General features: G+C 39.1%; 1 protein-coding gene across 18 annotated transcripts in view; it reads left to right on the top strand.

The window, feature by feature from the left end:
- The window catches only part of FAT1 (FAT atypical cadherin 1), a 169,800-nt gene that overhangs the window by 46,010 nt on the left and 102,756 nt on the right, over nt 1–21,034 (top strand). For all 18 annotated transcript variants that reach the window (XR_010601454.1, XR_010601453.1, XR_010601452.1 and 15 more), the window contains exon 3: nt 11,554–11,868. Coding sequence is in view for 12 of the 18 variants with exons in the window: in XM_042841962.2 (XP_042697896.2) it covers nt 11,554–11,868 (315 nt within the window). In the remaining 6 variants the exon portion in view is untranslated. The remainder of the gene's footprint in view (nt 1–11,553; nt 11,869–21,034) is intronic.

Below are 21,034 nucleotides of genomic sequence, written 5' to 3'. Positions count from 1 at the left end.
CAATTCTTTCCCCTGGTACAGCTCTTGTTGCAGCTCAGGTGGTAGCTAGGGGATTCTTCATGATGGCTTCTCCCCTTCTCTGTTCTCTTCCCCCCCTTTATATATCTTTTGCATAAGGCGGGAACTCTTTGTCTCTCTGGGTTTCCACCCCCCCTCACTGGAAAAGCACCAGGTTAAAGATGGATTCCAGTTCAGGTGACATGATCACATGTCACTGCAAGACTTCATTACTCACTTGCCAGCACACACATATACAGGAAGACTCACAGGTAAATACAGCCATCTGCAGACAATGGGAGTCATCAAGATTCCAAACCATCATTAATGGTCCACACTTTACACAATTACAATAGGCCTTCAGAGTTACATTTTATATTTCTAGTTTTAGATACAAGAGTGGTACATTTATACAAATCAGATGATCACACTCAGTAGATTATAAGCTTTGTAATGATACCTTACAAGAGACCTTTTGCATGAGGCATATCCCAGTTACTTACATTCACTTATTACCGTATTTTCTCTAAAACGGTCTCAGTTACATTATATTGACTTATTATCAAGTTTTTATAAAATCATATAGACTGCACAACGTCACAGTACCCAACTGCACCAATGGCTAATACATATTGTATACTCCAAATACCTCATTCCCTCTGGAGTAATGTTCTGTCCCCTACCCCCTCAACACCCCCCCCTCCCACACACACACACCTCTTTCCCATTTAGAAGAGGAGAGGGTCCAGTCATGCTGTGAAGTCCCTTCAGCTGCAGAGTGGAACTGTCCTCTACCTGTTAATGAGTTTGTTAGTGCAGACTCACTACAATTCCATCAGATTGCTGATCTTGCTAGTGATTAGTTATTAGAAATTGAGAAAGTTACGTATACTAGAGAATGGGCAGTTTGATATTCTCAGGGACCATCAGAACAGTTACCAGTATCCTCTTTCATTTATTAACCCTGTCTAAGCAGGATATATTAGTAACTGGCTTAGGTAGATCTTAGCATAAATATATACAGCTATATTAAAGAATCCTCTTTAGCGGTAACTAAAAAATCTTTGTTGACATCATTTGATTTTCTTTGTATGTTTACTATGTCTTTAGTTAAGGTTGAAGAAGAAATTGTAATTTCAGTATACTCTTATTTCTCTTCCCTTGCTTTATTTATTCCTAGCTGCACCAGCAAAACATTTTTCTGAGAGTTCTTTGAAGCAGAAATTGGAAAGTCTAAGAAAGAAATCTTTAAGCATTTTAATACCCTTCTTCTCCTGACTAATTGAGGGAGGAATATTGAATCTGCAATTCTGCATAAGACCAGTTCATAGAAAACTTATTAAATTAAGTAGGGTATATTTTATTTAATTATAAAATTTAAACATAAATGTGACCAAAAATGATCAAAATTGAAGAAAAAATAAGATGCTGAAAGATGGTGAGGTAATATTATCTAAGGACTGCTGTGGTAAATTAGAGAATCCCTAAAAACACAGCCCACTGCATTGTTGGGTTACATTCGTTTTAATCAGGCTTTTAAATTGATTTTGAAAGCATTAAAATACAAACAACTTGAATACATTTAAAATGATAAAGCAATTGAATTATTTAGCGAATTAGAAATGTTTTATGTTATTGTAAAGTTCATCTTTGCTTAGACATAAAATAAATGAGCCATTGAAGTGTCAAGAAACTATACAAATCAGTGAAAATACTTAAAACTAAATTGATTTCTTAATTATGCACATTCATACTTTTCATATAAATTTGCAAACAGCTAATTTGCATGAGTTAGGCAGAAGATTGGCTGGCTGTTACTGAGTTACCAGTCTCCCTATTTATGCCCAGTTAGAAGTTTCTAGAGCAGACGAAACAGCATGTACACATGTAATTCAGAAATTGCAAATAAAGGTTATATTTTGAAACAATGGCAATTTCTTATCAGATTTAAGAAATCTGATAGGTGTTTTACCTGGGTAATCCAGCTTTATTGATGATAAATCTTAAACTGCTTAGCATTCAAGAGCAAATATTTTCTGCATGGCTATCGCTCCTTATTCTTCAGAAAAATATCAAATAATGCTACCTGTTCAAAGTATATATATGATATAAGTAAAGAAAGGGAAAGCCCAGCATTTTTTTGCTCGGTTATGCTATCAAGACATTATTTAAGTCCGCATGTATGTCATTTTTAAAAACTCACATTGCCCACCACAGATCTTCAGCATTTTAAGAGTTAGACTGTGCCTCTTTTGGCACTCTGCCCTGTTTATACAGTAGACAAGCTGACATTTTACTTTAGCAAAAGGAATCTCATTCCATTCCTTCTTTAGCAGGAGATTGCTTCAAGGAGTTCACAGGACCGAGGTTTTGGTCTTTTCAACTGACATTTTAAGTGCTGAATAGTTCCTTGTCTCCATGACAGGACATTACAGCTTAAGTGCTTAGGGGCAATCATTTTGCCTAGTTTAAAGATCCAGTAAGATCATGTGGTGGGGCTTTTTTTGTGGCTGGACAAATAATATGCAGTTTTGTTGACATTACTCTTGAATGTTGTTTTAGCAAAACTGCAGACAAAGGGCTCAATTGTACCTTATAAGGAATGCCTCACATTGGGAGGTGTGGGGAGTTGCACCACCCCAGATTGAGGGCATGAAATAATTTCACTTTTGGGAATTCTGTAAGTTAAATGGTTTCAGACTCCCTTCCAAAGATAGAACTCCTTCTGGCATACAAGACTGTGGCTGTCCATGGCTGTGGCTCAGCGCAGCCCTTTCTCTTACCCACCCTTGGTGCAGTCAGGCATAATCTAGTCTAACAAATCTTCTAGAAGATTTACAAATTTTCAAAGGATCAGAAGCACGGAATTGGCTATAACTTGACAGGAGTACTCATTTTACATTTTTACACACTGTAAAGAACAGAATATATTGGACTAAAATGTGTTCTCTCCGTGTGTTAGAAATATAGGTAAATACATTAAATGAAACATTTTGCCTTCTGTCCATCTACCTTGCTTTCCTTTACCATGTCTGACAGTGAGTATGAGGCGCTAAAAGACACATAACACATAGAATCACACGTGCCAACTCTCCTGATTTTGTCTCTGTCCCTACTTGAGGGGGAAACAGTTGTGATGTTTCTCCTTGAAGCCTCGAGACTGCTCAACAGCAGACAGACACTGCCTCTCCTCCTTTTCCAGATGGTTTTCACTTCTTCACCCTGCTGGTGCTGCTGTCTTCTTAGTAACTTTACAGCTCAGTGAGGCACGTAGGATGAGGAGGTGGTAAATAGGCATCAGTAGCTTTCTCCCACTTAGCCAGTCTTTGTCAGTGGCAGCAGCAACCTTAATGTTAGGGACAGGGAAAGATCATGCTTTAGGAGGAACTCATAAACTGCACAGGGACATGCTGTGGGTGTTTAGGAAAGGGGGAATGGCACAAGAAGAGACAAAAGTGGGAATTTTGTGAAGAGAGAGAGAGCAATACGTCTTGCCAAGACAGAGGAGGAGCAGGCCAGCAAACATTTCCCATCTAATCTGGTAGTGGTAGGGGCCACACTTCTTCCAAATTGCACCAGAAAGGCAAAACCAGAAGCTAGAATTCCAGATTATTTGGATCAGAGAAGTGAGACTGTGTGGGTGTATGTACTTGTGTTCACGTGCAGGGGATGAATTCATAAGAAAACCCAAATCATACTAGGGTGTTTAACGAAACCATATAAAATGGGATTATGCCATCATTGTTTGTGTATAAATTTGCACTGAAACATCATTATTGTAACATCTTTACATCATGTATTAGTGTGACGTCATTATGTAATATAAAAGGCAGAGGATGCAAATGTTAGAGGATCTCTCTTTCTCTCTCTTTTTTTTTTCTGGACCTTTGTCATTGTAGAAGAGTGGAGTTTTAAGAACAGCCTGAAAATTGTATTTGTTTTGAAGCCCTTATAATGAACAGAGAAATTTTGATAGCCTTATTCATGCTCCACAGAAGTCCAATGAGTATCACTCAAGAAGCATGATACTAATGAGCATAATATAAGTATCAGAATCTGTCTCTATGTGATTCATATACTTAAAAACAACAGAACAAACACCAGAAAAAGAACAAACCAGAAATTTGACCAGAATAGCCACACGGTCTTCTGGTGGTCGTGGGCCGACAGGCTGATTTTGAACCTATTTTTCAAATATTGTCAACTGTACATAGGAGAAATACAGCTGTACATACATTCACATAGCAGGGAGGGACTGGATGAGAGAGTGAATTTCAATAAACATTAAGTTAAAGCCTTCTCTGGATATTTTTTTCTTTTTCTACTTGAAAATGGGTAGTATACAGCTTAAATATTTTTTGTACTTTTATGTCTCACTAATGAGTTAAAAGATTGGAGAAGATAGCATACTGTTTTGCTGTCAATACAGACTAGTGGCAGTAGGGAAAGCATGACTCTTGGGTTGTAATAGATTTAATCTATTTAATTTTTAATACTTCATTTGGACTGTCTATTGAAGGTCATATTTGATCAAAATATATATTCATGCAGTTTTCAAAATAGTACTGCTGTTACTTCACATAGCAGTAACAGGCTTTAAAAGTGGCTGAGGAAGGTTTTGATTTACCAAGCTTATTAGAACTTAGATTAATTAAGTTTGTAATCAGATTTCAAGCATCATGTTCCAGGCCAGGGATTTCTCTTCGTTTGTTTCAAATGTCATTCCCAGGGCAAGCTCTGCTAAACTGCATTTTCATGCTTTGCTGAGAAATGATTGCAGGTTTTGATTTCCATTACAGAGTCATTAATATTGTTAATGAGAGTTTTCATGGATAAGCACACTTAAGGAGGATCATCCCTGGGAATTGGGAGTATTATAGTTTGAGCATTTGTTAATTGGTTGGAATTGGTGTATATAAGACTGTCTGCCTTTCATTAGATTTATACATTTATTCTTGCTTTATTAGTGACTTTGGTCATAGTGGTTTGGGCTATTTAATTTAAATTAGACCTACTATTAAGACCATGGAAATTCACATTTTTGTCAACAGTTCTTTTTTGTTGAGAATGAGACGTACTACATTTTAAATAAGTCAATTTTGGCTTTTGTACCCTAGATTATCCATGATATTCTCCAAATTGGGAAGTGGCTAAAACGTGCAGCATGTGGCCGCGGTGGTGAAGGGAAAAGAGGGTTGTACCTCTCAACCTGCAATTCTATTTCCTCAAATATTGTGCTCTTGGGGCAATTTATTCTTCCAGATTGGTACTATCCCATTTAATTCATTTAGGATCGTCTGCTCTTACTGAGTGCCTCTTACTGAAGTCATTAGCTCCAGTAGGAGCAAGATTGTTCCCTAAATTTGCAACAGTGTGTAAATGAGGAAAGAACTTGACCCCATGCTCAGCTCTAATTGGAGAACACTAGTGAACTTTCTTAACTCTAGGTTAGTAATTTTTTTCCCCAAAAGGAAATATCAGTGCTGATGTCCCTTTGCAGATTACAGTCTAGGATAAGATTCATCGCATAAGTATGTTTTCTTCTCACTGGTCTAGGAGTAAAGCCCTAATTTTGTCCTGATCTCTTGAAAGGCTGAAGAACTTCTACATCTAGCCTAGTGGAAAAAAAAGTTTTAGAGCTGCAGATTTCACCATCCCCCAACAGAGCTATATTTGATGGACAACAAGTCTTTAGCAGATACAGAAAGCCTAAAGAAACTTTTAATGATGATTTTCCTTCTTTGGAGAATGCAACTAGGTGTAAAGGGCAAGATAGGGAAGGGAGCATAACATTGGAAAAAGGCAAGATTACCAGGCTGCCTAGGCAAAAATGGGTGAAGAATTCACTGATAACATTTCCTTTCTATGAAAGGAAAGTGACAAGAAGTAGTAGTGCCTATCTGTAAAATGTTTAAAATGTAGGGGAGGCCATTCAAACACCTTCCATTAAAAACTGCCTAACAACACTGAAAAATATTTGTGATGCTTATAAAGGGCCAGATTCTTGTTTACATTAAAGCTGCTTTATACCACCCTGGCAGTGTAAAAAGACCTTTCAGTAGGTATCAGTGTAACTTAGTACCACTTTTAATACCTCTTTACACTGCCAGAATGATGTAAAAGGATCTTAATGTAAACGAGAATCTCGCACAGTATGTACATTTTGATATTCTACCTTTCCTCTTCCTTCTAATAACATACATTCTGAAATACTGGCTTTACTGTCAGTGTGATATTAAAAAATCGTCCTTCAGCATCTTCATCTTTTGTCATGAGAGCAGGTCAGTTGGAGGTGTGTTAAGGGAAAAAAATCAGAAATATATATCCCAAACTCTGTGGTGGTGAATGTTTTATATTTATGTGAATTAAGCACTTGTTAAAGTGATGGACTTGCAGCATGGATTGAGCCAAGTGTAGCACAATCAGGAATTGAAATTTACATTTGTTTAAAGTCCAGCACTTGCTATATTTGTTCTTGGACCCATGCCAAAAAGCAATGGAAGATGGAGGGATAAATGTAGATCTCATGTATCTTAAGATCTGATACCTTGTAAACCACCAGAGCTAGAAACAAATATTTTTTTCATACTGCTGAAGAGATGGAAACTCTACCCACAGCTATTCCAGTGGAAAGAGCATTTATTTACTGGCCTTGGCTGGTCACAAGGTACCAGAAATCACACCTTTCTGATTCTTTCTTTCTTAGTATTTGAAGTCAAACATAATTTTTGTGACTGCTCTCTTGAAAACCACTGGAGCTCTAATCCAATGATTTACTCTGTCTGAAAGCTTAGAATGCTGGCTTTCAAATGGCATAAAGCATTAGTCTAGCTAGCATAAAGCATTAGTCTGCTCTAACTCTGTGTGAGATGGACTACTAGAATAATATAGTAAAGATTACAAAGAGGAATAGTTGGCAGACCAGCACAAGACCTTTAAGGACCAATACACTTTTGGGAACACTGGTCCTGGACCAGTGATAGGGAAGAAAATATTGTTATACTTGTGAAAAGCATCTTCATCCTGGTTTAGCTGATCTGTTCCAGGCCTGTAACTTCATGAGCAGAGATTGCAAATTGTATTGAATTTTGGGTGTTTTTGTGTGGCCCAGTGTCCCTTGAGATTTAAGGTGGGACTATTAGTGTCATTTTTTATTGGTGATTTAAAATGTTTAAGGTCGGATCTGAAGGAGAGGGGCTGGTAAGAGATTTTAAGGTGCGGTTTTCTGTGTAGTTTCTGATACAGACCGGACTGTTATTTTTAAACTATTGAATGTATTTTGGGTTGTATATTTCTATAGGGGGAGCCCTGGCTTGTCACAGCCAGAATTCCTCCAGGAGAGTGCACATTGGATTAGTAGCTCTGCCCCATTTTGAAAGATGTACTCCTCAGAGCTGGCCTGGTATAAGGGGGAAAGCTGAGTCATGCCCAAACACTCACTCCTGCCATATCCCTTTCGACAGTTTAGCTCTACTAACCAGGAGTAGTTGGTCTGGCTCCAAAAGAAATTGTGGCTGACCTGTGTGCAAAGGGTGAGGGAAAGCTGCTTGGCCTCATTTCTTCCAGCCCCCTTTTGCATGTACCATTTACTGAAGCAGTGGCTTTTTGTACCTTCGTTTTTAATATTGTCAGACTAACTTAATTCTTAGAATGCATGTGTGTCCATTTTTAATAAGGCATCTATCTCTAATGTGCCTGTCACTGATACCTGTTCTAATATGTAGGGAGGTGGAGAAGTTTGTATTTCTGCTATATTTTGTTTGCAAATTTGAGGAATCTCACATCAAGTAATGTTTTATTTTGAACATTAAGTTCAGGTCCCAATACAGGTATCAGTGTTATTGTTTCCTCACCTGGTCCATAGAATGAAATTCTTTCACACTTGTTTAATCTGATTCAAACTTTTAAACAGCAGTCCTATTCAAGAAATATTTGTTCAACAGTTTGGGATTTGTTCCAACATGAAAAAATGGAAGAATGATTCATTTCACTCTCACTGTCAGCTTAGGTAGCTTATGTTTCCGGATGCTAATCACTAATGCAGACTTACAGTGCAGGTGACCCTAGAGCAAGTTAAAATTGCAAGAATTCTGAAAGCCAACACTATCCTGTTGGGTAGACATCTGCGCTAGATGAGTTGTTCACTGGTTAATTAATCAGTAGCACTGTAGGTTTGTCATTGTAAATTTTCACAAAAATCATAGCTTTGTCATAGTGAAGAGTTTGTAGAAATCATCTTATGGACCCAGACTGAATTTGAAATAAAACTAAAAATAAATGTACTAACAATTTCAGGAGTGTCATGTTTCTAGTTGTTACCCTGATAATCCTTTTATATTAGAGTTGCCAGGTGTCTGATTTTTGACTGGAACATCCGGTTGAAAAGGGACCCTGGCAACTCTGGTCAGCCCTGCTGACGGGGCCATTAAAACTCTAGTCGGCGGCACTGCCGGCACAGCAAGGCTGGTTGGCGGCACTGCCGGCGCACAGCAAGGCTCCTGGCAGGCTCCTAGGTGAAGGGATGACCATGGAGTCCCCGTGTGCTGCCCTTGTGCCAAGCGCTGGCTCGGCAGCTCCCATTGGCTGGGATCTGTGGCCAATGAGAGCTGTGGGGGCAGCATGCGGAACCCCATGGCTGTCCCTTTGCCTAGCAGCCGGAGGAACATGTCGCTGCTTCCAGGGAGATGCCTGAGATAAGTGCCATCCACAGCCTGTGCCCCAACCCCCTCCTGCACCCCAACCCACTGCCCAAGTCCTGTGAAAATGAGTGAACAAGGGTGGGGGAGAGCGAGTGACAGAGGGAGGGGATAGAGTGAACAGGGGTGGGGCCTTGGAGAAGGGGCGGGGCCTCGGGGAAGGGATGGGGCAAGGATGTTCGATTTTCTGCAGTTAGAAAGTTAGCAACCTATTTTATATGGTTCCCTTCTGAATCTAGGTTTCTTTTGTTTTTGTGCATTAACATTTTTCTTGTTTAATAGTTGATTTAAAGTTTTCAGGTGTTGGAGAGAGATGTCAAGGGAGCAAGACTTCTACACTTTGTCTGTAGCTAGGAGTCACCATAACTAAGGAGAAGTGGTGGAATTTGTGAAAGGGAGTGGGGGAGTGCCTTGAGGAGGTCTGTCTTAAAGTTAAAGTCTACCCTTCTGAGAGCTTCAAAAACACACACGGCCATTTAAAAAGTAATCTGCCATTTTATTTTGAGATAGCTGGTGTTAAGAATGCAGGGGGGGGCATACTATGGTGATAGTTGTTCAACCCAATAAATAAGCGTGCCACTGCATTCTACACAAGCTGCAAGTGACAGAGAAGCCCTGCTAGGAGGGAATTAATGTAATCTAGTCTTATGGTTAGTAGGGCATGTAGCTTTTGCGAAGTTGCCACAGGATAAATAAGGGCACAGCCTGCACAGATTGTACAACTGAAACTCTTGCATGCCACATTCAACACATGGGGTTTCTATGGAAATGCTGTGGGCTAAAAGTGAAGTCAGGATTCTTAATCTGGTTCATTAACTCTCAAGTAAGTCTTCTTAATAAGTAAAAAGACATAAAAAGTATACCAGGAGTAAATAATAGAAGTAGATCCTGGAAATTTGTGGGGGAATACAGATCACAGATGCACTTAAAAATAATTTGTTTATGTTCTCTCTGATATTTAGAAATTATGATTGCAGAATGAAGACCACAGCTAATTGGCAACTTCTTAACAGAGATATAGTGATTGCATATGATGATTATTTGTGTTTTTTGAAAGAAAATTATAGGTAAACAGTACAAATACAAAGTTGAAAAGTGGATAATATAAAATACCAACTTATTTTAAAGCAATACCTTATCTTTTCAGTACTTTGCTGGTATTAGTGGATTCCTCTGCAAAAAAAAAATGTAACTAGATAGCCACTATTATCTATTTTGTTTTCAAGACCATCCTATACAGAATATCAATTTCTGTTTTAATATACAGAACTCTCATTTTCCCTTCTCTTTACCCCAGCCCTACCGCTTTCTACATTGTACACAACCAGTTTCCAGAGTGACATCTGGTGGTGATTCTAAAATGTTGAATACTGTGTTTGAAATTATATGCATTTCTGCTTTATCAGTAAAAGATTACTTGAATTTTCTTTCTGGTATTAGACGCTAGCTTTTCCAGAAATAACTCTATCATTTTGGATTCAGGGTTTTTGTCATCAGACTCTCATGCAATTTCCTATAAGGACAAAGATATAATTAAGGGTTTGAGAAATTGTTAATTGTATTATCTTCATCATGGGTCAAATTATGTTCTCTGATATGTTCATACTACTCCTAATGGGACCTCAATGGCAGTTATGTTTGGACCATAATTTGGCCTCAGATACACAATCTGAAGATATAAATTTAACAATATTTAAACCTCTTAAAACAGCATTCTTTGTTTTGGTGAGGGGCAATATGCCTCCCCTCATCTACAAAAAGCAAACATTGATTACGTTTAGTGAAGGGAGGGGGCTTACAGTGCATCTAAAGGAAGGGAAATACAGCAGTACTATTCTTACAAAAATCATGCTTCAGACGGTACACTTATAAATGTGTATTTACCTAGATCCCATTTTACTGACAGCATGCATGAGCAGTACAGATAGGCACAGGATAGGAGAAAATACTACATGCACATCATGTAAATGTGTCCACAATCCCAAACCTAGCTGGCATGTCACTGTTTTGGCTCATTTGGGCTCCAGTCACAATTAAGTCTTTATGCATTACTGTAACATAAACAATAATGATAATGATTAATAATGACCGGCCTTCACAATGCCCCTTTTATGATTATCATATACTGTTGCTTTTTTTTTGGTCCCTCTCTTTGTAGATATTAAGGTATTTTTATGTCAGGTCCTCTTTGGGTCTAGCTAGAAAATAATACCTTGGAGAAGACAGTCTGGATGATGTAAGAAAGATTGGCTCATTCTGTAGCTGCCACTCTTTTCTTTGGAAATAGTGAATTTTAGTTCTTTTTAGGGGTACACTATGATTTGCAAAGTTACGGCAAACACTGTAGCTAAGGCTGAGAAGGGCAACATAAATCTCTCTATTTTCAGATTTCTCAAAAAGGTTGTGTAAGTGGATTCAAGTATTTATACACATTAAGAAACATTCATTTACATAATTCACACAGACACATATGAGTGTATATGCCACCAAATTTAAATAGGTTCTCACTAATTTAAATGGTGGTAAATAGTTCAGAACCCTCGTACTAAATCAGTTAGATAATTTAATACAGTGTTAAATTTTCATTGTCAGGAGTGATGAATTAAGAGGGTAAATCAAGTCCCAAAGATTGCAAATAACTCATAATTAATATCTTCTGGGCAGAAATATTTCAGGAATGATGTTAAATAATCAGATAATTCTCAAGGGAGATTAAAAAGAAAATAGATTTATAAATATTAAAACAATAAAGTATAAAAATTCAGACCCTTTTAATAATTCTTCCCCCCCCCCCCTCCAACTTACTCTTTATACTTATGGGGCATTTAATATTGTTGCTTTTTTCCCTCCTGTTGAACAGGTGTAATAGAGACGGCTGATCTGCTGGACCGTGAGACTACCTCACATTACTGGTTAACTGTTTACGCAACAGACCAGGGTGTTGTGCCTCTATCTTCCTTCATTGAAATCTACATAGAAGTTGGGGATGTTAATGATAATGCTCCACAGACAACAGAACCTGTTTATTACCCAGAAGTCATGGAGAATTCACCTAAGGATGTATCTGTCATTCAGATTGAGGCATTTGATCCTGATTCCAGCTCTAGTGAAAAGTTGACCTACAAGATTACAAGTGGAAACCCACAGGGATTCTTTTCAATAAACCCCAAAACTGGTATGTATATATGATAGTTTTATGTGACATGTGTATCAATTAATTTATTATCCTGTGTAAATGCAGTGGAATGGACATAATTATTTTTTACCTATTGAGTAGCTCTTTGATTATAATGTTCTAGTCATACTTTGACATCACACAGTTACAGAGAGAACCAGATATTTCAGTGATTTTTAAACTTGTTGGGCATAATATGACCCTCTTGTAATTTTCTTTCAAGTTGTTGTGTTTATTTTTTCCACTTAAGGTTTATGTTGATAGGCAAATAGCGTAGTAGTCCCACTGAAATCAATATGGACAACAGTAACTGTTCACTTGTGTAAAGAGTTTATAATCTAGTACATCATTTGAAAATGGTAAACTGGAGAATGTTTTTATTCTCAAAATATACCAGTTACAATTCTGTTTCAGTGTTATGCCTAACATTTGGGGTAAACCTAGAAATATTGCAGTTTCTAACAAAGAAGCATAAATAGAAGAAAGGAGTGATGCTGAAGTTAGAAGTACTGAAATGTGTGTAAGAATGGAGAGATGGGAAGCTAAATATGTTGTCAGTTTTAACTGAAACAGAACAATGAATTTAAAACAAAGTAAATGTTACTTAAAACAATGTAAAGGTTACTCAATTAATATCTGCCTATGGATGACTGTAGAAAACATTCAAAATATGTATGCTATTTTTTTTCATTAGTCTTTACGAAAGGTACGGGAAGTGGTGCAAATGCCGAGACTTGTCAATGATTCTCAATTTAAGCATATATCATTGCTTAGGGCACAGCTCTGCATTTTATGTGGGAGGTATGTGCAGCTGCTATATTACAGTGGGAGTCCCAGGAAGCACTTCTGATTGAGTCAACTAGAAATGCCTCTTGGGTATCCAGGGAGGTATATTATACTACAGCTGTGCTTTGTCTTCACCCACACCCTGCCACCCTCTCTCTGGGCAGGTTAGTATTGCTTGCATTGCTAGTACAAGGAGTGGTTTCACGCTCCAACCACACAAAGTCTAGGCAACAATGGAAGTAATTCTGCATTTCCCTCAACCCCCCCCCCCTACTGCCCTTGCCCATTCACACAGAGGCTAGTCCAGGGGTCTGCAACCTTTCAGAAGTGGTGTGCCGAGTCTTCATTTATTCACTCTAATTTAAGGCTTCGCATGCCAGTAATACATTTTAACGTTTTAGAAGGCCTCTTTCTATAAGTCTGTAATATATAACTAAACTATTGTTGTATGTAAAGTAAATAAGGTTTTTGAAATGTTTAAGAAGCTTCATTTAAAATTAAATTAAAATGCAGAGCCCCCTGGACCGGTGGCCAGGACCCGGGCAGTGTGAGTGCCACTGAAAATCAGCTCGCGTGCCGCCTTTGGCACCCGTGCCATAGGTTGCCTACCCCGGGCTAGTCACAGGGGATTCAAAGTACCAAAGCTTAAAGTTAAAATCCTATTTCTAAATCTAAATAATATAATTGGGAAGTGGTGATTACAGACTAACATAGCTGTCCTGTAACGTTTGCTACTAGCCTTGCACAGATGGATGACATCTGACAGGAAGTACAACAGTATAAAAAAGCGTAAATAAATTAAACTAAATGCCCTAACCAAAAATTTGTGTGCCTTTTTGTTGCTTATTTCCTGTTTCCTTTTCTTTCTCATTTTTCTCTCCATCCATGTCTGACCTATTATTTCCATCACCAAAACACATTCTCTCCTTTCACTCTGTCTACTCTTTTTTTTCTTGTTTTGGTTTCCCCTTCTCTATTGTCTCTGTAAAGTAACATTTCCTTTGTTCACATTCTCTATTTCTTGCTTGTCTCTATTCTTAGTTGTCCACCTCCTTGCTTTCTTTTATGTCACATTCTCTCTTCTCCTTCTTTTGTCTCTGCATTCCTCATCAGTGTCTCCCCCTCCCGCTATATTATTACTTAGCATACTACAAATTTTAACTAATTATTACACTCAAAAATCCAGGGAGGTAGGCAAATAAGTATTATTGCCCCTATTTTACAGATGGGAAAACTAAGGCAAAGGGAGGTTAAGTGACTTGTCCAGTCTTCAGAGAGCATTTGGGTCAAAGCTGGCATTAGAAAGTAAGAATTCCTTATTCTCAGTGCCATGCCCCCAAAGGGCCTTACGCTCAATGCCTGACTGTTCGGCTTTAAAATATTGAGCTGCACCAGATCCCCAGTCAGTGATCAAGATGCATTTGAATTGAGGTTATGAGGCCCATTATCTTCCAAGTATCCGTTCTGTCTCTTGGAAATCAAATACACTTAGACTGATTAGGCCCTGTTTTTAGGGCTAAGTCTTTTCAAATGGGTTAGAATGTGAAGAAGACATTAGATATTGTGTTAGCTACAGAATAAAAAGTACAGAATGCAATTTACATCATTCTATAATAGTATAGTCATAACTATTTTAATTAAAATAGGACTGAACTGAGCAGTACATCTGAGTACGAGCAATCTCATTATGAGTTAGATGGTAACCTGCTCCACTTCCCTGCATTGTGGATATAAGAGGATTTAAGTTGCTTCCTTATAAGGGCTACTGAACCAAGAGTTATTGCATAGGGGAAAAGGAACCTCCATGGTGCAACTATGCTCCCTCCCACAGGGATAGACAGAGATGGAGAGTGGACAGAGACTCAACTCTGCCTCCACCATACCAACCACCAGCTCAGCTGGCACAGAAGGGGAAGTGAACTGTGCCAGATAAGGGGCTGGTGCAGATGACTTTCTTCCTTCGGGGAAAGAGGGAAACAAGCATGCATTTATGATTCAGTGTGTCACAGTTCAGCCCCTGATCTGCTCTTGGGGCTGCACAGCCCCACAGGCCCTGTAGATAGCATCTTGTGATAGCATAGGGTTTGACCACAGAGTTAATAAACCAGGCATAAATGATCAAATTATTAGTAATGGTATATTCTTTAGAGCCATCATGTTATGATTCTTAAAGTGTATGGTGAGTGCTGGAAATACGCTTGAAATGGTTTTAGATTGTCTCCTACTTTTTGAGGTATGGACTGTCTTTTTATTGTGTTTGTACAACACGTAACACAGTGGGATCCTGCTCCATGACTGGTGCTCCTAGGTGCTGCTGCAGTATAAATAATAATAACCTAGATGTAACCTGTGCTAACACAGTGGTTCTCTGTCCTCTGCTTGTGGCTAATCCATATATAGAGCTTTATGGGTCTCTTACAGCTTTACACTAAGGGACCTTGTTCTTAGGCTATGTCTACACTACAGATGAGTCCAAATATAAATAGCAGTGTAACCATGATATGGCAGCGGAGTCACGACTCAAGTATATACCCACCAGTTTCAGGTGGGTTGGTATGTGGCGTGGCTCAAGCATGCTTCTGCTGCTGCTACCTGTGCTACCATAGCTATGTGGTTATTTATATTTGTGCTAGTTCATTGAGAGCTAGCGTGCAAATGTGTATATATACATGAGCAGGGGAATCATACCCCTCGCTCATAATGTAGACATAGCCTTAGCATGATGCAGGAGAGGCTTACTTTTTTTGGATCCCGAGGTCTTGGGTTCAGTCCTTGCAGACAGTCACCTATCTAGGAGTGTCATGCTGCATAGACCTTAAAGTGCAAATAAATCTATTTTCATAAGTACACCGGTACCTCGATATAATGCGACCCGATATAACACGAATTCGGATATAACATGGTAAAGCAGTGCTCCAGGGTGGCTGGGCTGCGCACTCTGGTGGATCAAAGCAAGTTCAATATAACGCGGTTTCACCTATAACGCGATAAGATTTTTTTGGCTCCCGAGGACAGCGTTATATCGAAGTAGAAGTGTATTGGTGAACTGATCTGTTTTCAACAAGTGATACCTGTAGAAGTGGTATCTCCCATGTGCCTAAGGAAGTCCAGGTCCCAGATATCCTCACCTTCAGTAAACATTTAGAAGCCCTTGAAAGCAATTTTTCTGATTACGTTAATTAGTTATAAACATGACTGTGCAATTTAAAAACTTTTTACTAACATTTCCTTATTTTGTAAAGAGAAATGCTACGCAATAGCCCTATTAGAAATGAGAAAGCATAGCACATTTCCTCTTTATATGCAACAGTTTCTTATCTTATTTACTTCAAGTACATCTGTACTTTGATGAGATTAATGAATTATCATGTTTTTGGATCTTGGAGTTCACTTGTAATGAAGAAAGCTGCTGCACAAAAGAGCTAGCCAACAAGAATGAGACTAGTATTATAGTGTTAGTCATTTAGCAACTGACAATCAAAGCAGAGATTAATTGCAAAACTTTCCTGGTCTTAGACTGTATCCAAATATGCAATCCATTATAACTATTCTATGGTTTTGATCATTGAATCCATGAGGATGAAAGGATGACTTTCCCTATTCACTAGCACGTGTAGAGCCCTTCACTGTTCCTTCATTCTTCTTTGCAGAAATGGATTAAGGCTAAATATGGCTCAGGTTAACCAAAATTGTGAGACTCCAGATCTACTCAGAGATTTTGGAAGAAGGAGGTTAAAATAGCAATATTTAATAGCCTTTCAGAGTACATGGCTCTGGCCAGTAGATCAGTTTGATCCTACCATGCTCAGAAATGGAAGCCAGAGTGGACAGATTGTACTTTGTCCTTATAGCATTTTATATGTATATATTGCCTTTTATTCTAATGGTTGTTCAGTACTGTGTGTCTGAATTTACCTACCACTACAATGTAGCCACTTCTGGGTGGAACACCGCAGATGTTTAGCAGAAGTAATTGATTAGCTAAAAATCTGGATTCCTGTGACTCAGGTCCACCTCTGTAGGCTCATGTTCAGCTCTTTTATTTTCCCCTGATATATCTGATAGGGAGCCTTTTACCCATTTTTCCCTACCCATTAAGTGAAGTCCAATTGTCTGATTCTTAGCACTGGCAGCATCTTATAGCAAGTGTTCGTAGCATAGTCACACAATATCAATTAGTTACTAGCTTTTATATAGCAATGAAAAGTTTCTCTGTTACTTTGAGGGTGGTGAGCCAAAGTCACAAAGATCCAGTTTTTCAAATAAGAAATTGCTGGATTCATTTTGGCAAACACAACTGACACAACGAATTTGACTCTGATCCTTTTCCCATTGCTTTATTAGCAATTTACAACAACCGGGAGATTTCAGATATTATTATGGTCTTGTCATAGTGCTGGCCCTTTAAGGGAGTCAGATGCCTAGCCTGCCTGGGTCAAGCTCCACTGAAGAGAATGAGCCAACCTGTGTCCAGCTGGAGATAGTTAACTGCCTAAGTAGCTAGAAGGCAGTTAATTAATTAAAAAGCACATGGACCTAATAAAAAGCTTAGGAGAGTTCAGCTGAATAAAAGTTCCTGAGAAGAAAGGAAACTCTAGAGGAGGGGAGCTCCTTGGGAATCTAAACTAGGCAAAAGCTCTCCAGATAGGGATGCCTGGGAGAGACCCTAAACAACTAGGAGAAAGACTACAAAGCTATCCAGCCTGAGGCTTTACAGCAGAAGGAGCTGCTGCTGGAACCTAGAGGTATTTTGTTTTGGGACTTGAAAGTTTTATGCAGGCTCTGAGGTAAAAGCCTTTAAACCCTTGTACAAGTGCTCCATTCAGCAAGCTTTATTTACTGCTGTAAAGTAGAGTGGCTTCTCCTTGACTGAGATGTTTCTGTGACCTCAGTGTTACCTTATTAAGGGGAGAAACTGAGGCTGGCATCAGTAGAGCCACACCTAGTCACACGGGGGTGTTTGGGAGGCAACGAGGCGCCTTCTAGAGGTACAAATTGCTATATCGGAGACAAATGTATAAAAAAACTCCACAAAATTATATAGCACTAACCTTTTACAAATGCTGTCAGTTTACAAAGAGGCTATTTAAACACAAGCATAGCGCTAAGGTTGAGTAGAGGAAAGACAGACTTTTTCCAGTGGTGCATTTCAATTTGGGAAGAAAGTCTAAAGCAAGATGAGTTTTGACCTTTCCTCATATCCATTCCTTCACCAACATACTGGGACCCCCCTGGAACAATACATTTACTTGAGATTCAGGAAAATATGTGTATTTGAGATGCTATAGTAGTACTTGTTTTAGTGCTGGGTGCTATAGATTCTCTACTCGTAAACCTCCTGTTTGCCTTTAGATAGCTAAATAAAAGTACAGAAGTGGTGAGAGTCAGGAGATCTGACTTCGTGTTTGACCTGGTCTTTGACAAGTCACTTAATCTTCATTTTACAGAGGAGTTATATTTATCTATTCTACAGGGGTTTGGTGAGTGTATTCATGAATTTTTTGTAAAGCACTGTGTATTTTTGTTTATGATTTTATTTTACATAATGCAATTACTTCAAAATATCTGGAGTACTTGTGGCACCTTAGAGACTAACAAATTTATTTGAGCATAAGCTTTCGTGGGCTACAGCCCACTTCTTCGGATGCATAGAATGGAACATATATTGAGGAGATATGTATACACATACAGAGAGCATGAAAAGGTGGGAGTTGTCTTACCAACTCTGAGAGGCCAATTAAGTAAGAGAAAAACCTTTTGAAGTGATAATCAAGATAGCCAGTACAGACAGTTTGATAAGAAGTGTGAGAATACTTACATGGGGAGATAGATTCAATGTTTGTAATGGCTCAGCCATTCCCAGTCTCTATTCAAGCCTAAGTTGATAGTATGTAGTTTGCATATCAATTGAAGTTCAGCAGTTTCTCCTTGGAGTCTGTTTTTGAAGCTTTTCTGTTTGACAACTGCCACCCTCAGGTCTGTTACTGAGTGACCAGACCGGTTAAAGTGTTCTCCTGGTTTTTGAATGTTATGATTCCTGATGTCAGATTTGTGTCCATTTATTCTTTTGCGTAGAGACTGTCCGGTTTGGCCAATGTACATGGCAGAGGGGCATTGCTGGCACATGATGGCATATATCACATTGGTAGATGTGCAGGTGAACGAGCCCCTGATGGTATGGCTGATGTGATTAGGTCCTATGATGATGTCACCTTGAATAGATATGTGGACAGAGTTGGCATCGGGCTTTGTTACAAGGATAGGTTCCTGGGTCAGTGTTTTTGTTCAGTGATGTCTGGTTGCTGGTGAGTATTTGCTTTAGGTTGGGGGGTTGTCTGTAAGCGAGGACAGGTCTGTCTCCCAAGATCTGTGAGAGTGAGGGATCATCTTTCAGGATAGGTTATAGATCTTTGATGGTGCGCTAGAGAGGTTTTAGTTGGGGGCTGAAGGTGGCAGCTAGTTGTGTTCTGTTATTTTCTTTGTTGGGCCTGTCTTGTAGGAGGTGACTTCAGGGTACTCGTCTGGCTCTGTCAATCTGTTTTTTCACTTCAGCAGGTGGGTATTGTAGTTTTAAGAATGCTTGATAGAGATCTTGTAGGTGCTTGTCACTGTCTGAGGGATTGGAGCAAATGCGGTTGTATCTTACAATGGATAGTGTGGTATGTCCTGGATGGAAGCTGGAGGCATGTAGGTAAGTATAGCGTTCAGTAGGTTTCCGGTATCGGGTGGTATTTATGTGACCATCGCTTATCAGCACAGTAGTGTCCAGGAAATAGACCGCTTGTGTGGATTGATCTAGGCTGAGGTTGATGGTGGGATCTACCAATGTGATATATGCCATCATGTGCCAGCAGTGCCCCTCTGCCATGTACATTGGCCATACCGGACAGTCTCTACGCAAAAGAATAAATGGACACAAATCTGACATCAGGAATCATAACATTCAAAAACCAGGAGAACACTTTAACCGGTCTGGTCACTCAGTAACAGACCTGAGGGTGGCAGTTTTGCAACAGAAAAGGTTCAAAAACAGACTCCAAGGAGAAACTGCTGAACTTCAATTGATATGCAAACTACATACAATCAACTTAGGCTTGAATAGAGACTGGGAATGGCTGAGCCATTACAAACATTGAATCTATCTCCCCATGTAAGTATTCTCACACTTCTTATCAAACTGTCTGTACTGGCTATCTTGATTATCACTTCAAAAGTTTTTTCTCTTACTTAATTGGCCTCTCAGAGTTGGTAAGACAACTCCCACCTTTTCATGCTCTCTGTATGTGTGTATATATCTCCTCAATATATGTTCCATTCTATTCATCCGAAGAAGTGGGCTGTAGCTCATGAAAGCTTATGCTCAAATAAATTTGTTCGTCTCTAAGGTGCCACAAGTACTCCTGTTCTTTTTGCGGATACAGACTAACACGGCTGCTACTCTGAAACCTTTAAAATATATATTTCCTTAAGGTAAAATCTCCTTGTGGCAGGATGCTGTTTTTCTATTATTACTTCCTGTAATTTTGTACTGTGTATATTATTTTTTGTTAGCCTGAAAACTCCACTGAAAGGAAAGGGTTGAGCTTTAACTGACCAAGTAATAATGGCTCAGCAGGTAAAACACTTGAATTCAAGTGGTAAAAAAGGGGTTTTGTTAATTACCTCTGGACTAGAGCCATTAAGTTGTCTTCCACAAACAAAGGAGGTTGATTGACTCGGCAGGGCAGCCTCTGAATATATGTTTCACATGGATATGTTAGTTCTGCTCTACTGTGGTATAAACCAGGCTCTTTGTTAAAGAATTCAAGTTGTATTATAACTCAGGGTACGTCTACACAACAAGTGCAACAGCAGCACAGTTGCTGTGCTCCAGCTACACCACTGTAGTGTTTGTATTATAGACACTTGTTACAGTGCCGGAAGGGGCTTTTCAGTCACTTGTAGCTGAGTGTTTACCTAGTCGTGTCTGTATTGGGGCATAGGTCGTCTTAAGTATGTCTCTCAGGGTGTGAACTTTTGCACTCCTAAGTGTGGTAGCTAGATTGACTTATGTTTTAGGTGTAGACCAGCCTTAAGAGTGAGACATGAAAGGATGATGTTTTGAGGTGTCTGGAAAAGAAGCCTGTGCTGCCTGTTGTTACTTGGAGGACATGCATTGGTAGTGTGGGAACAGCACTACTAGTCAATGTTCTGACAGAGAGCCACAATGCAAATGGGGTATCAGTTACCTTGGTAGCTGATTTCCATCAAGCATACCATTGAGCAGGGAGGCTAGACTCCTGTTCAGCTGCCAGAGAGGTGAAAAGGCTCCATGCACTCTCTTACCCAATAGAGATCCATCTATTCAGGCAGGGATTTGTCCATTTAGGCTGCAAAATAA

This window comes from Chrysemys picta, chromosome 5 (genome assembly GCF_011386835.1).
Source record: "Chrysemys picta bellii isolate R12L10 chromosome 5, ASM1138683v2, whole genome shotgun sequence".
NCBI lineage: Eukaryota > Metazoa > Chordata > Testudines > Emydidae > Chrysemys > Chrysemys picta.
The sequence above is the reverse complement of the archived record's forward strand: the minus strand, read 5'-3'. Positions and strand labels throughout refer to the sequence as shown.